At 35.9% G+C, this 17,551-nt stretch overlaps 1 protein-coding gene and 1 gene segment (V, D, J or C); one reads left to right on the forward strand and one right to left on the reverse strand.

Annotated features, from left to right (window-relative positions):
* The window catches only part of LOC100967682 (uncharacterized), a 292,562-nt gene that overhangs the window by 247,816 nt on the left and 27,195 nt on the right, over positions 1-17,551 (forward strand). The window lies entirely within an intron of this gene.
* On the reverse strand, positions 3,097-4,775 carry LOC129397202 (immunoglobulin kappa variable 5-2-like). The segment is given in 2 exon segments: positions 3,097-4,473; positions 4,619-4,775. Coding segments are annotated over 2 exon segments (414 nt in total).

Consider the following 17,551-nt stretch of genomic DNA (forward strand, 5'->3'; position numbering starts at 1 on the left):
ACATCACTGATCATTAGATAAATGCAAATCAAAACCCCAATGAGATACCATTTCATGATAGTCAGAATGGCAATTATTAAAAAGTCAAGAAACAGCAGACACTGGTGACGCTGTGGAGAAATAGAAACACTTTTAAACTGTTGGAATATAAATTAGTTCCACCATTGTGGAAGACAGTGTGGCAATTCCTCAAAGACCTAGAACCAGAAATACCATTTGGCCCAGAAATCCAATTACTGGGTATATACCCAAAGGAATGTAAATCATCATATTACAAAGATACATGCTCATGTACGTTCATTGCAGCACTATTCATAATAGCAAAGACATGGAATCCACCCAAATGCCCATCAATGATAGATTGGATAAAGAAAACGTGGTACATATACGATGGAATATTATACAGCCATAAAAAGTAATGAGATCATGTCCTTTGCATGGAAATGGATGGAGCTGGAAGCCATTGTCTTCAGCAAACTAACACGGGAACAGAAAACCAAACATCTCATGTCCTCACTTACAAGTTGGAGCTAAACAATGAGAATTCATGGACACAGGGAGGGACAACACACACTGTGGGATAGGGGAAGAGCATCATGATAAACAGCTTATGTACATAAGGCTTAATACCTAGGTGATGGGTTGATAGGTGCAGCAAACCACCGTGGCACACGTTTACCTATGTAGCAAACCTGCACATCCTGTACATCCGTACATATATCCTGGAACTTAAAACAAAATAATTTTTTTAAAAAAACTTATCAAAAAATATTAGAACTAATAAATTAAATATAGTTTCAGGAAAGAAAATAAAAAAGTTGCATTTCTACAATAACAATAAACAATCTGAAAAACAAATTAAGAAAATGATTCCATTTACAGACTTAAGTGAGTAAAAAGGTAAACCAGAGACAGAGACAAATGCAAAAAAATACTGGTTCTCTCTATCTATATCTATAATTTTATAAATATAGATACAGATGTTAGTTCAGGCTGCTATATCAGACTACCATAAACTGGGGGATGGACAGGGTTAAACAGCAGAAACTTTTTCAATTCTGGAAGCTGAGAAGTTCAAGATCAAGGTGCCAGCCAATCTGGTGTATAGTGAAGCCCGACTCCAGGTTTGTAGAGGACCTTCTCCTTGCATCCCCATGTGGCTAAGAGCAGAGAGCTAGCTAGCCCTCTGGTCTCTTCACTTCTTATAAAGACATTAATTCCATTCATGAGGGCTTTACCCTAACAGCCTAATTACCTGCCAAGACTCAATCTTGATCAACATATTGGGATTAAGATTTCAACATATGAATTCTGGCAGAGCACAAACATTCAGTCTGTCTTGATTGATGGATAGATAGATGGATGGATGATAGGCAGATACACGCTGATATATATCACGCATATGTTATATATATATTTTCATACATATCTGTTCAACTAAATCAGAAAATGCATTAGTAAAATGGGCAGAATTTGACAGAAATTTTAGCCCAGAGGATGGTCAAATACCCTACAAGCATATATAATCCATATATAATCCCACAAACACAGATCATAATTATGGAGTGATACTACTACACATGTAGAAGAAAGGCTTAAATTAAAAAGTTTTACAATACCAAGTATTGGTGGACATGTAGAACAATAGAAACCCTCATACAGTGCTGGTGGAAAGGTACATTTGTACACCCTGTTTGGAAATCAGAAGGATTATCTACTACAGTTTGATATACCAGCAACAATGTATTTTACTCTATATTCCAGCAAGTGTGTTCAAAGATTGCTAACGTGTTACATATCCTTTCTAAAGTTTGGGACATAAGACATATATAACTTTTATCATTTCTTCTGTATACATACACACACACACACACACACACAAATGTGAGTATGTTTGTGTGTTTATGGAGATAGACAATAGATAGATTGACAGATAGATCAATTGATAGATAGAGAGATAGATAGATGATGTTTTTATAATGCTGCTGTGGTAACAGTGTGAGAGACCCAGGGAATGTCCAACAAGCGTACAGAGTTACCCACATAAATAACCTTTTCTCTGCTAGCTGCTTCAATAGGTTCATCCTATCATAAACCACTGGGGGTTGTGTACATGGTGCAAGGTAGTGACTCAGTAAGAAAATAGCACACAGGCAAGGGATAGAGCATTTATATAAAAAGAAATAATCCGGGTTTATATATTCCCAGAGGATGGAAATTTGCTTTCATGTCACTATGAGCCTAAGGTAGATGGGAACAGAGAGAAAGGGATTATAATGTAATATTTCCTGGACAGGATTTTCACTAAAACCTGGAGCTTCAATCTTAGAGAAGACTTGATAAGAATTTACAAAACTCAATAGTTTTATTTTTAGCTAAATACTTAATAGTGTTGTTCACATTCTGACCACTTTCTGCATTCACCATCTTTGAGACTAAACATACTATTTATTATTCTTATTAATGTCTGCTCCAGACATTAAGGGGAGCGATTACATTACTCAAGAAAGAAGCTTAAGTGAGGACTAAAAGCTTACAAACACGAATGTTTCTGTTCCCTCTTATAGGGTAGTCACTAATATTGACATCACCTTAATATTCTGTTGACCATATTTATCAATGTATGTCCTTGGAAGTGGAAAAGAGATTAGAGTAGAAAAAAAGAGAGCTGTAAGAGAAAAAACGAGATTCCAGAATCAGATTCTTTGATGTCTGCTCTTATAGAAAGTGGGAGAAATCTCCGAAATTGAGCCTTCCAAAGAACTTAACATATGAAATCATGTTTTTGATTATCATTCATCTACCCTGCCCTCCAGGGTTCCAGCCCAGTTCAGTGACAGTAAATCTAAGATAGAAATTGCTCTTAACTACGAGCTCATCATTGTGCATATTATTACTGGTTGCAATGGCCTTTGTTGGTCTTCACCATGCAATAACCACAAAGTCCTCATTTCTATGATCCAATTATTTCCTTCCTTGGTAATATTATTTCAGCCACTCCTTATTTGATGGCTATTAAATACTAACCTGAGAAGTCAGTTAAGTTTGCAGAGTTAGGGATAATTGCAGATAAATCTTAATATTTCATTAGGAAACAATCCTACATGAGGTTTCTTCAGGTAGTGGCTGTAGTAGAACAATAGCATGAAGGCTAGCATAATCCGGGAATAATGAGGTCAAAACATGAAGACTACCTCGCTGGTGCTGTTTTCCCACAAGTTTCAGAGGGGTGATTCTAAATAGCAAATGCTCGATTAAACAGCATCACCTGAACATTAGAGAGTGAAGATAAAAAGATACATGTTTCCTCAAGTATTGTGATTTGCCAAATTTAATTTCCTCAACCTCTACACAGTTTTCAGGTTTTTGGAAAAATATGTGGGGTTTCAGGTAAGATTTGAGCAGTAGCATGAAGGGGATAACCCAAAACTTGTCCAGATGTAACACATGCCAAAGACATACAGGGTATCTCTTTAAATTTGGAATTATAGAATTGAATTGTGTTAAAAGAACAAGTATCTTTAAAAAAAAAAAGAAATGAGACATCTTACTGATCAATATAATTAAGAAAAAAATGGAAAATAAAAGAAAGATAAATACTTGAAATCTGAGGCAAACCTGACTAGTAAGAGTCTGCACCCAGGTTACATGTTGCTCTCATATCTATCACTCGCTTTTCCCCATCACTGGAGGGAGGACTGAAGAGGACTGGTGAGCACTCAGTGGGTTAGGGAAGAGTCACAATGACTGTGTGGATGAGGGTGAGAATGCTTATAGGGACGGACAATTTCCTTTAATGCTACTATTTGGAATCTAAGCTAGATGCATTTTGGTCTTTGATTTTGTTTTTCTTGGAGGTGGAAATGATAAGTGTGGCAAAAGACAGGGAGTTGGCCATGAGAATTTACCTCTGCTTGGAAGTGAAATTGTTGGCACAGCTGGACAATGTGAGAAAGGCTGTCCTGGTTTTTGCCATATCAAGTGTGTCAGGCACAGCATGGGGGCAGCAGAAACTACAGAAACAAAAAGAAAAAGGAAGTGAGTTGCATGGGCATGGAGAAGCCTTATAAACACCACAGGGCCACCCAGTTCCACATTCTGAACATTTTCAGCAGCAGCTGAGGCAATCCCACCGAGAGCACTTGGAGGTTTTTGTAACAGGGTGTATCACTGTGAGAGGGAAATTATCATCTTGTAGACAGAAGTAATATGCAGCATCCTCAGATTCTATGTTATTAATTGTGAGGGTAAAATCTGTTCCATACCCGCTGCCACTGAATCGAGGTGGGATTCCAGAAACGAGAGTAGTAGCTTCTTGAATAATGAAAATAGCAGCTTCTCCTGGTTTCTGTTGGTACCAGTTCATATCATCATCAATGTCTTGGCTGGCTTTGCAGGAGATGGTGACTTTGTCTCCTGGAGTCGCTGACACGAATGCTGGAGACTGCGTGAGTGTCGTTTCTGCCCTGGTATCTGATTATGGAGCAAAGTAAAAAACATAAATCAAATGCATCATATTTGCAGAGAATGAGGAAAATCAATTCCTTATGAAAATATATTATTTTTGTGGAGATGCAGGGGACTTGATGGCACAGAGGAGAGGAAGTGTTTCTCTTACCAGAGATCCAAAGGAGGAGGAAGCTGAGGAGGTGAAACTGGGACCCCATAACCTTGGCCCTGACCTGCAGGTGGTAGTCAGTTCCTAATCAGTTTGACAGCATAGATTTTATGACCACAAACATATTACAGGGTTATATAAAGGACAAATATGCAAATTATACGGTACATGATGGTGACATAGGGAGTGTTTAAATGGCAGACTGTGTGAAACCTAACCCATGAGCTGTGCATAGTTTTATCTTCACAGCTGTGCACACTCAGAAGGTTAAAATTAACGTAACCTCCTGGGTGTGCATTTATCTCTTTCTTTTTCTTTGCATTTCTGCAACAAGACTCATTATTCTGCAGGCTTCAGTGTTACCTCTTCTGTGGTTCTGATGCTCAGTAACCCACCAGTGGTAGATGCCATGGCAATATTCCTGACATTGCCAACAAGTGCCTTTCTTTGTTCCCTGCATCAAGCATCCTGTTCTGTTACCTGTGATGAAACCCAGTGTCAGAGAGGCTGCACTTTTACAATGCACACTTGGTTCCCTGATTACTGAGCCCTACTTTTCTTTTGTGTTAATGCACTTGTTAGTTCTACTAAACTATAATTTCATAACATTTCGGTAGTTGTTTTCATGTATTAAAATTTTTATTTTATTTTGACTACAGTGTATTAATTACTTTTCAATGGAACCTGGTAGTCGTAAAATGATTTTCTTTCTATACCATAAATGCACATTTTTAAAAACTATAAGCAGTCTTTGAAAATGGAACTCTGAAAATTACAGGTATACCTTAGTGTAAAAGAGATAAAGAATGAGAAATTAGATTAGTGTAGTCAGTTTGAGTGGAAAGTGATGTTACTCTTCTGGGTTTTTTTTTTTAATAATAAAATTCTGTTTTTCCCATTTTATTCTTCTAGAAGGCAAAGGGAATCATGGAGGTGGAGGACTCTTGCTAATGAAACAAAAAGCATTCTAGAAAGTTTCCAAACTTCAGCATTGCTGGTATCTGCTATGTATTACTGGAAAACAGAACCAACTACATAATTTGTGAGCCCCAGTGCAAAATAAAAATGCAGGGCTGCTTCTTAAAACAGGAAGAGAATTTTCTCAAAAATATTTTATTACTTTGAAAATATAATAGTAACATGAATAGCAAGATCAGCTTTCATATAATTCAAAATGTCTGCTTATGCATTCTGTCATATCACTGGATCCTCCATTGCAAGGAAAAAATAATTTTTAAATTGTTTTTCTCAATAATAATTGATAATTTGAATATTCATATGAGAATAATGTTCTTTTCTATCAAATATAACAATATTTAAACTTAGTTTTTACTTCTAATACTGTGGAAAATTGCTTTGCATTATTACAGCAATTTTCAAACATGGAGATTCTAAACTCTTGGGAGAATTATAATAACTCCTTGATATGTTTTGTTACGTTTATGAGTATGCTTTTATTTTGTAATGATTTACTCACAGTGCTTACTGCCTAAGCATCAGTAGTTCCTGTTTTAATACTCAGGCTGGAGAGTTAAAATTAATTATACTTCAATTTAATTTCAACTTATTAAGCCACACAATTATATAATAGCAGTAATACATAGAATTTTGATTAATAGCTACTATTATCATAACATATTTGTACTACCCATGAAACATTTCATGTTAATTAAAAGTGGACTTAGAAATAAGCCAGACACAGAAAGACAAATATTTCATGTTCTCACTCATATGTAAGAGCTAAAGTAGTGGATCTTATGGAGCTAGAGAGTAGAATAGTTACCAGAAGCTGGGAAGGGGGGAATAAAGAGAGGTTGGTTGATGGGTACAGACATGCAGTTAGAGAAAAGGCATAAGTTTTTGATAGCATCATAGGGTGACAATAGCTATCAATAACATTGTACATTTAAAAGTAGCTAAAAGAGAAGATTTTGAATATTCTCAACACATAGAAATTATGAATGTTTGAAGTGATGGATGTCTTAAATATCTTGATTTGTTTATTACACATTTGATTTGTTTATCACACATTTGATTTGTTTATCACACACACATATATCAAAATATCACAGGTACCCCATAAATATGAAAAATTATTATTTAATAATAAAATATTTTGGAAAAACAATTAAAAATTATTTTATTAAATCACTGGAACAGTAGAAAGACCACTAGTGGTGTATGAAGAGTGACTTTTACTTTTTAATCTAAATACTTCATTGTAGTTTCTTAATAACAAGAATGTATTCAAACATCACTTGTATAATCTACACATAGGAATATATATTAAAAGTTTTCTCTATGTAATGTGTTTATTTGTAGCTTTCATTCTAATAAAAAAATTAGCATAAAAAAGTAAATAAAACCTGACTTGGATTAATTGTACATTTATTGCAATCCCTAGTACAACTACTTAAAAAGTAAAAAAAAAAACAAAAAAAAGATCACCATCACTGATATGCTAAGAAAAGAAAGAAAATGGAATCATACAAAATGCTCAATTGAAATCACAAAAGGCAGAAAAAAGTGTGGAGACAAATGAGCAAAAAGAACCAGAGCACCAAATATGAAATAACAAACAGTATTCATCAATCCAAATGTACTAATAATCACTTTAGACATCAGTGGATTGTTACACCAATTAAAAGAGATTGTCAGCACACATTACAAAAAACACCCAACTATATGTAGTCTACAAGAAATCCATTGTAAATATAAAGACATATAGATTAAAAGTAAAGGGATGGAGAAAGATATACCATGCTAACACTTACCAAAAGAAAACCAGAATAATTTCAGACAGACCAGACTTCAGAGCAAGGAAAAGTATCAAGGAATTAAAAAGAGGACATCATCATAGATTTTATGTATGCTAAAAAAAATAGTAAAAGAATACTATAGATAACTTTGTGCCCACATACTTGATAACCTAGATGAAATAAACCAACTTTTTGAAAAATGCAATCTACAAAATAGATGGATTTATGGGTGAATTCTATCTAATATTTAAGGAAGAAATTATACCAATTCTCTACAATACATCCCAGAGGAGAAAAGCAAGAGAGAATACTTCCTGTTTCTATGAGACCGGCATAATCAGAATGCCAAACCAAAAAAAAGAAATTACTAAAAAAATCTACAGACCAATATTGCTCATGAAAATAGATGCAATATTCCTCAATAAAATATTAGTAAATCGAACCCAACAATATCTAAAAAGAATTATATACTATAACCAATTGGGATTTATTCCACATCTGCAAGGGTGGTTCAACATTAGTAAACCAATTAATGTAATCCATCATATTAACAGATTAAGAAGAAATACATAATCATATCAATAAATGCAGAAAAAGAATTTAAAGAAATCCCATACTCATTAATTATAAAGAAAAAACTCTCAGTAAACTGAGAATAGAAGAGAACTTCCTCTTGTAGATGCAAGTCATGAAGTCCATCTACAAAAATCTGCATATAACACCATATTTAATGGTGAGAAATTAGAAGCTTTCCTGCTAAGATGTGGAAAGGATGTTCCCTCTTACTTCCTTTCCCACATAGTACTACAAGTTCTGCCAGTATAATAAGAAAAATAATGGAAATTAAAGATACACAGATTGAAAGGAAAGAAATTTCATATGATTATATCATTACGTGCAGAAAAAGCATTTGTCAAAATCCAATACCTATTCATGATTTGTAAAAATTAGAAAAATTTAAAACACAATAGCTGTTCATAACAGAATTTATTCACAAAATTAAAAAATGAAAATGAGGCTGCCGCAAAACTAAGTTTTTGAGTGGCACATTTGTTAGCTAAGGAAGAGAAGCCACTTACCCATGGTAAGTTAATTAAATCATGTTTGATTGCAGCAGCTAAAAACTGTGTCCAGAGAATATAAACTTGCTTAGGACTGTTGGCTTTCTGTATGTTTATGGATCATAGTTCAGGCAAAAGCACTGTGTTCAGGGAAGGTAAATTCATATCCATAGTAGGCATCTATTTTAGTAGGAATGAAATGCTGTTTCTTACATGATGGAAGTGGTCTAATGTAATCAACCTGCCACCACGTAGCTGCTTGTCACCCAGGGGAATGGTGCCATATTAGAGAATTAGTGTAGGTCTCTGCATCTGACAGATTGGACACTCAGCTGTGGCCATAGCCAGATCAGCTGTAGGGAGTGAAAGTCCATTTTACTGAGGCCATGCATAAGCTCCATTCCTGCCACTGCGATCACTTTGTTCATGAGCCCATTGGGCGATGACTGGGCATTTTGCTGCCATTGTTATTACCATTATATGACCAAGCTATTCAATGCAGATACACAAAGATAACACCATGTTTCTTTGAAGGGTGTGTAACTCACACATACATCATTGTCCAAGGCCATGGGTCTCTTTAATTTCCAGTGAACCAAATGGGCTATACCTTATTCTTATTTTGGAAACTTCCGTATTCCACCCTTTTGCTGCCATTTGATCTTATTTCCTACAGCTCATCAGCATGAAGCCTCTGACTACCGATCCCATAGATGATTATCTTTTAAAAATCACCATTTCTTCCTCCAACTCAAGAAGATCACCCTGGAATTAGAGTCTGGGTCAGGATAAACCTAAAACTCTGGAACAGGTGAGGCCTCTGAGGATCAGTTTTCTCTAAGGCAGGATGAAGACCAAGAATATCCCAAGGAAATCCCCAGGATATCATCTGGAGAATTACTGGGATTTACATAGGGGATAGGGAGGAAGGAGAATTGGGGATAGAGTCAAAGCCAGTTGTGCTATCAGTGTAGCCAGGCCAGGAAACCCCTAAGCCCTCAAGTGGAGGCTGCAAATACAGCAAACTTGTGTCTACTACTCAGAGTCGAAAGCCTGTCTGTGCACAGCGGTCCTGGTACCATCTGTGTCAGTGATGGCTCAGGGGTCAGCTGTTACATATGTAAGTATTACTTGATGCATTTTTAAATCTTACAAAAGACAATTCTAAGGGTCAGACTGAGAGAAAGACTTAATTCAATGTCTCATTTGTATCAGTAAGATCTAATTTGCATCACTAAGATCTAATATGAAAAGTTATGTGAATCTGGTTGGTCTCTCTCGCTCTCAAAATATCTTCTTGTACAGTACTCATGCGTTTTAGACTGTGGTTGACTATAAGTAACTGAAACCACAGAAAGGGAATTTGTGGATGAGGGGGGACTAACATACTTAGGAATACAACTATATACATATGACTTCATTTTTAAGACCATATTGTATTTAGGTATCTACTAATATATTATATAAAGCGATGTTTTATTCCATTCCCTGGCTTTTACTTTTATCATGTATGTACTTGGACACACAATAAAGCAGAAAATTGTTTCCCCAACCACACTTTTACTCAAAACTTAGAATCATCTGCAGTCCTTGGTTAAAAATGTGTTTTTCTAGAACCTTCTGCAGTTTTGATTAAATAGATTCCATGGAAACCACACACACAAAAAAAGAACTAAATGAGAGCTCAGATGTACCTCACCTACAGAGGTCTATTTCTTCTCTAGAATTTTAGGTCATCTAATCTTTGTGTCTTCTGTAGCTCTCCGATGTCATCATACACATGAATTTTTAGTTAACTTTTTGTTTATTTCTGCATTTATACCAACAGCTATGGTGGTCTTCTAAGTGGAAGTTCTTTCATTTTTTAATTAAATTATAATATACTCATGTCCACTTCTGTATTATATTATAAGACATTAAGGTCTATGTCAATCAATAAATACATATGACATAATCACACAAATGCTGAAAATTTATTAAAAACGAAAGAAATGATAGTGATCATGTCAGAGTTTATCATATTAGATAATAAACATGATTTCCATATACCAGTAATAAATGTCTAGAAATATGTGTTTTAAATATATCGCATTTAAAATTTTCTCTTTTTTTTCACAAGGGGTCTCACTATGTCACTCAAACTGGCCTCAAATCTGTGAGCTCAAGCCATTCTCCTGCCTCAGCCTCTCATTCCTAATACTGTTTGTGATTTAATAACAGGAAACATCACTTATGGTATTATGTTACACTGAAGTTAATGAAGGTTTGAATTCACAACAAAATAATCCTCCTTCTGCCAAAGGAAATAAATTGTATTTGAGATGCCACCTATTCCAAAGTAAGATATCCCATGGTGAGTATAATCAAAATTTCAATGACAATATACAACATACATCAATATATAGAGAACAGAGAGAAAACTTAGTTATTTGATTAAAAAATCGTTATCTCGGCAGGGTGCGGTGGCTCATGCCTGTAATCCTAGCACTTTGGGAGGCCAAGGTGGGCGGATCTCTTGAGGTCAGGAGTTTGAGACCAGCCTGGCCAACATGGTAAAACTCTGTCTCTACTAAAAATACAAAAATTAGCCAGGCTTGGTGGTGTACACCTGTAGACCTAGCTACTCAGGAGGGTGAGGCAGGAGAATTGCTTGAACCCATGAGTCAGAAGTTGCAGTGAACCGAGATTGCACCACTGCACTCCAGCCTAGGTGACTGAGTGAGACCATGTCTCAAATAATAATAATTATTATTATTACTATTATTATTTTCTCAATAATTAATTTACAAATATTTGAAGTTGCAGAGACAGAAAAAAATAGAGCAGAAGGAAATACAGTTGGAAAAAAAAAAAAACAGACAGATACTTACCTGTGCTACTCTATCAAAAAAATGCTAAAGAAGTCTTTGCTCATGCCTATGTCCTGAATGGTATTGCCTACATTTTCTTCTAGGGTTTTTATGGTTTTAGGTCTTACATTTAAGTCTTCAATCTACCTTGAGTTAATTTTTGTATAAGGTGTAAGGAAGGGATCCAGTTTCAGTTTTCTGCATATGGCTAGCCAGTTTTCCCAACACCATTTATTAAATAGGGAATCCTTTCTTCATTGCTTGTTTTTGTCAGGTTTGTCAAAGATCAGATGGTTGTGGATGTGTGGCATTATTTCTGAGGCCACTGTTCTGTTCCATTGGTCTATATATCTGTTTTGGTACGTGTAAATTAGTTCAACAATTTACACGTACCAAAGAAGACAGTGTGGCAATTCCTCAAGGATCTAGAAAAAGAAATACCATTTCACCCAGCAATCCCATTACTGGGTATATACCCAAAGAATTATAAGTCATTCTACTATAAAACACATGCACACGTATGTTTATTGCAGCACCATTCACAATAGCAAAGACTTAGAACCAACCCAAATGCCCAGCAAGGATAGACTGGATAAAGAAAATGTGGCACATATATACCATGGAATACTATGCAGCCATAAAAAGGGATGAGTTCATGTCCTTTGCAGGGACATGGATGAAGCTGGAAACCATCATTCTCAGCAAACTAACACAGGAACAGAAAACCAAACACTGCATGTTCTCACTTATAAGTAGGAGTTGAACAATGAAAACACATGGACACAGGTAGGGGAACATCACACATCAGGGCCTGTGGGGGGAGAGGGGGGGCTGCGGAGGGATAGCATTAGGAGAAATACCTAATGTAGATGATCAGTTGATGGGTGCAGCAAACCACCATGGCATGTGTATACCTATGTAACAAACCTGCACGTTCTGCACATGTATCCCAGAACTTAAAGTATAATAATAATAAACCAGGAAATAAATAATAATAAACCAGGAAAGCCAAGTTAAACCCATTTGCTTGACTGATCATGATCCTACTGGATACATTCTCATGGGTTCCAATTTTTCCCACTGCTCATTTTCATTGATCTCATTTTAGGGGGTTTTAGGTATGGAGTCCTTAGGATTTTGCGTTAAGTTTGGTGATTTTTAAGAGAGGCCTATCACCAGAGCTGCATCAGTGATCATTTGACTTTATGTCTGACCCTGTACACAGGTGGCTACTTGTCTCCTAACCTCAATTTTCCTCTTTTTCCTTATTAGAAAACAATAACAACATCAACACAGACCCTCTTGGATCTAGGAATGGCCAAAAGAAGTGATGTGTAAAAAACAAACAAACAAAAATAAATAAATAAATAAATAAAAACCACTTAATAAACTGGATGTAGAAGAAACATATCTTAACATAATAAAAACTATATATAACAGACACACTGAATGGGGGAAAAGTGAAAGCCTTTCCTGAGAGATCTGGAACATGACAAGGATGCCCACTTTCACCACTCTTATTCAGCATGGTACTGGAAGTCCTAGCTAGAGCAATCAGACAAAAGAAAGAAATTAATGATATCAAAAATTCAATGGAAGAAGTCAAATTATTCTTGTTAGCCGATTATATGATCTTATATTTTGAAAAACCTAAGGACTCCACTAAAAAACTCTTAGAACTGATAAACCAGTTCAGTAAAGTTGGAGGACACAAAATCAACATACAAAAAAACAACAGTATTTCTATATGCCAACAGTGAACACTCTGACAAAAAATTAAAAATAATCCCATTTACAATAACCACACTTAAATACATAAGAATTAACCAAACAAGTGAAAGATCTTTATAATGAAAACTATAAAATACCAATGAAAGAAATTGAAGAAGACACCAAAAAATGGAAAGATATTTCATGCTTAAGGATTGGAAAAATCAGCATTGTTAAAATGTCCATAGTACCCAAAGCAATCTACAGATTCAATGCAATCCCTATCAAAACGCCAATGACATTTCTCACAGAAATAGAAAAAACAATCCTTAAATTTATATTAAACCACAAAAGACCCACAATAGCCAAAGCTATCTTAAGCAAAAAGAACAAAACTGAAAGAATTGCATTACCTAACTTCAAATTATACTCAGAGCTATAGTAACCAAAACAGGGTGGCACTGGCATAAAAAAGAGACACATAGACCAATGGAAAGAATAGAGAACCCTGCAATACAAATCCACATACCTGCAGTCAATTCATTTTCAACAAAGATGTCATCAATTTACACTAGGGAAAAGAATCTCTTCAATAAATAATGCTGGGGAAATTGGCTATCCATATGCAAGAGAATGAAACTAGACTTCAATCTCTCACCATATAGAAAAAGCAAATCAAAATGGATTAAAGACAAATCTAAGATCTCAAACTACGAAACTACTACAAGAAAACATTTGGGAAGCTCTCCATGACATCAGTCTGGGCAAAGATTTCGTGAGTAATACCCCACTAGCACAGGCAATCAAAGCAAAAATGGACAAATGGGATCACATTAAGTTTAAAAGCTTCTATACAGCAAGGAAGCAATCAAAAAAGTGAAGAGGCAACCACAGAATAGGAGAAAAAATTTACAAACTATCCATCTGACAGGAGATTAAGAACCATAATATGTATGAGGAGCTAAAACAACTCTATAGGAAAAAGTCTAATAATCCAATCAAAAATAGGCACAAGATTTGAATAGACATTTCTCAAAAGAAGACAAACAAATGACAAGCAGGCTTATTAAAAGGTGCTCAGCATCACTGATCATTAGAGAAATGCAAATCAAAACTACAATGAGATATCATCTCGCCCCAGTTAAAATGGCTTATATCCAAAAGACAGACGATAACAAAAGCTGGCAAGAATGTGGAGAAAAAGGAACCCTTATACACTGTTGATGAGAATGTAAATTAGTACACCCACTATGGAGAACAGTTTGGAGGTTCCTCAAAAAGCTAAAAATAGAGCTACGATATCATTCAGCAATTCCACTGCTGGGTATATACCCAAAACAAAGGAAATCAGTATATCAAAGAGATATCTGCTCTCCCATATTTGTTGCAGCACTGTTCACAATAGCTAAGATTTGGAAGCAACCTAAATGTCCATCAACAGATGAACAGAAAAAGAAAATGTAGTACATAAACACAATGGAGTACTATACAGCCATAAAATAGAATGAGATCCTGTCATTTGCAACAATTTGGATGGAACTAACGTCATTACGTTTAGTGAAATAAGCAATGTACAGGAAGACAAACATCATTTATTCTCATGTATATGAAGAGTCTAAAAATGAAAACAATAGAATTTATGAACATAAAGACTAGAAGGATAGTGACCAGAGGCTGAGAAGAGTAGTGGGTAGGGGTGGGGAGTAGGGGGAAAGTGGGGATAGTTAATCCATACAAAAAATACTTAGAAAGAATGAGTAAGTCCTACTATTTGCTAGTACAACAGGGTGACTTTAATCAATAATAACTTAACTATACATTTTTAAATAACTAAAAGAGTGTAATTGGATTGTTTGTAACACAAAGGATAAATGCTTAAGGGGCTGGAGACCCCATTCTCCATGATGTGATTATTACACATTTATGCCTGTATCTAAACATCTCAGGTACCCCATAAATATATATACATATGTGTGTATATATATATATATATATGTGTGTGTGTGTATATGTGTATATATATAATCTTTCTACTGTATACCATGAAAATTAAAAATGGAAAAATGATAAATAAGAAGAAAGTTGGCAAACTATTGTAAAAGGCAATGAGAAATGCTGTCACATATTTCTAGAGTAATAAAGAATTAGAAAATTGCCTATGAAAGTATTAATATGATGGAAAGAAACTGAGGGGGAAAAAGGGCAGAACAAAAGGGGGTGGAGTGAGCAAGAATTTTCAGCAACATTGACCAGATGGGTTTTGTTGGAAAACAGGGTCTCTGGAAGGAAAAAGCTACAGACGGACACTACCTTCTATGTGGGAGGCTATGAATAGGAAGGATCAAGGTTTAATATTGGGAAGGATTGCAGATGAAGAAAGAAAAAAGAGAATTAGGAATCCAAGTAGAAACTTTCCAGAGTCAAGGAGGCACATAGAGGAAAGAATTGACCCATCTGTGCGTAAAACTGAGTGGACCCTGTTCTAGAGAGTAAAGATAAATCTATTTGGCTCGGTCATGTGATGTGTCCATGTGAAACATGCAGGTTCCTGTAACACAAAAACTCCTGACAATGTCTCTAAGGGATCTTTACAACATTTTGCTTTAATAATCTTCTACAAAAAGAGATCCAGCAAAAGTCAAGTCTCTTAATTTAATCCTGGGCCCTGCAAACCCTCCAACGAATAAATCAAGAGAGTGACCTCCCCAACACACAGAGGAAGCATGCATGTTTGGGGCTGTGTGCAGAGGAAGCAGCTGCTGCAGCAAAGACCTACTGGCCCAGCGCATGGGGAGGAGGTTTGTGTTCGAGGCTGAAGCACTGTGGGAGGAGCACTATAATACTGCTGACAGTAATAAACTGCCACATCTTCAGCCTGCAGGCTGCTGATGGTGAGAGTGAAATCTGTCCCAGACCCGCTGCCACTGAATCGGTCAGGGACCCCGGATTGCCGGGTAGATGCCCAGTAAATGAGCAGTTTAGGAGGCTGTCCTGGTTTCTGCTGGTACCAGGCTAAGTAGTTCTTATTGTTGGAGCTGTATAAAACACTCTGGCTGGACTTGCAGTTGATGGTGGCCCTCCCGCCCAGAGACACAGCCAGGGAGTCTGGAGACTGGGTCATCACGATGTCCCCGTAGGCACCTGTAGTCAGTAATGGACAATGATTATACATAAACTTATACACGCTGTCTCAGATATAATTGAAATATGTCATTTAAATTTGCTTTCTAGTAGTATTATAAGTCAGCAGATAATTGGATCCATATTGGAAATAGTCATTATTTCCAACTATATCTTCATTTTTTTAAATTTCTACACAGATATTACTCTGAAAAGACTGTGGCACTTTTTAATTCCTCACCAGAGATCCAGAGCAACAGAGAAATGAAGACTTGGGTCTGCAACACCATCTTGCTGCCCCTGCCTGCCTGTTGTAGCTCAGTTCACAATGCAGAGGTCCCGTTTATAAAATCCGAACAGCTGGTCGTGGCCTGGAGGAGCCTATGCAAAAACAACCAGTGAGTACAAAAGCAAATTTCATGAGCAGTGGGTTGTGAAAGTACCCAATGTAAATCAAGAGCCAAAAATATCATCACAGAATGTGTAATTGTATGAATAGAAAAGACAGAAGTCAACTTAGAAGCTCTAAAACTACAAACTGCTGAAAGATCTAATGACTAGGACAGCCTAGTAATTTTCATAGGGGCATAAATGTGGAACACCTTGTGCATCATAGAAGAAAGCAGAAGAGAAAGCATTCCCAATTTCTTAACTGCCTTTTACCTATATTAATCAGTAATATACTGGCTTTTACCTCTGTTAATCACAATAAACAAATTCTCAATAAATTTTATTGATACTCTTCAATGCCTGCTCAGCAACATTTTCCGAAGGCAGCTCAAGATATTAAATAACTCATAAGGGCCAACCTCCTATTGCAGCATTCTTTGGGATTTAACCAGGTTCCCAAGACTCTTTTCACAATGTTAAGATGTTAGAAATAGATCCAAAACTAGGTGATATATCCCCTAGTAAAACTGTGAGGTCAAACTTGTCTGGCTAATGCTTCCATGTAAAAATTTCTCTTTCTTGATCCTTCATTGTATGTACACAATAAATCAGGGGAAAACTTTAACTGAGTGAATCAAAGTATTCTCATTATTATAATAGGAGCTTCACACACACAAAAAAAAATCAATTCTATTACTCTCAGCCTCAGTTCCTAAAGCCAAGTTAAAGTCCTGTTCTAAGATCATTGTTGCATGACCATATGTATTCCAGGTCTAATCTAAACTGTGGATAAATCCCAGGAGGACATTAGAGATTTTTGTGAGAGTAGGCATATAGGATTCAGGGTTTATGAGCTTTAGATTTTTCTTGTCAAAATGAATGAGAGTTGCCATATCTAAAAATTATTCCCAGATAAATAAAATTCACTACCTAGAATTAATTTATGCATATAAGTAGAAATGCTATCTCCCTTTTTACCATCCAAAGTGGAAAGCCTCGTGGAACTAGAAATTAATATTAGAAAAATCAGTTAATAAAAGTATG

This window comes from Pan paniscus, chromosome 12 (genome assembly GCF_029289425.2).
Source record: "Pan paniscus chromosome 12, NHGRI_mPanPan1-v2.0_pri, whole genome shotgun sequence".
NCBI classification, from domain to species: domain Eukaryota; kingdom Metazoa; phylum Chordata; class Mammalia; order Primates; family Hominidae; genus Pan; species Pan paniscus.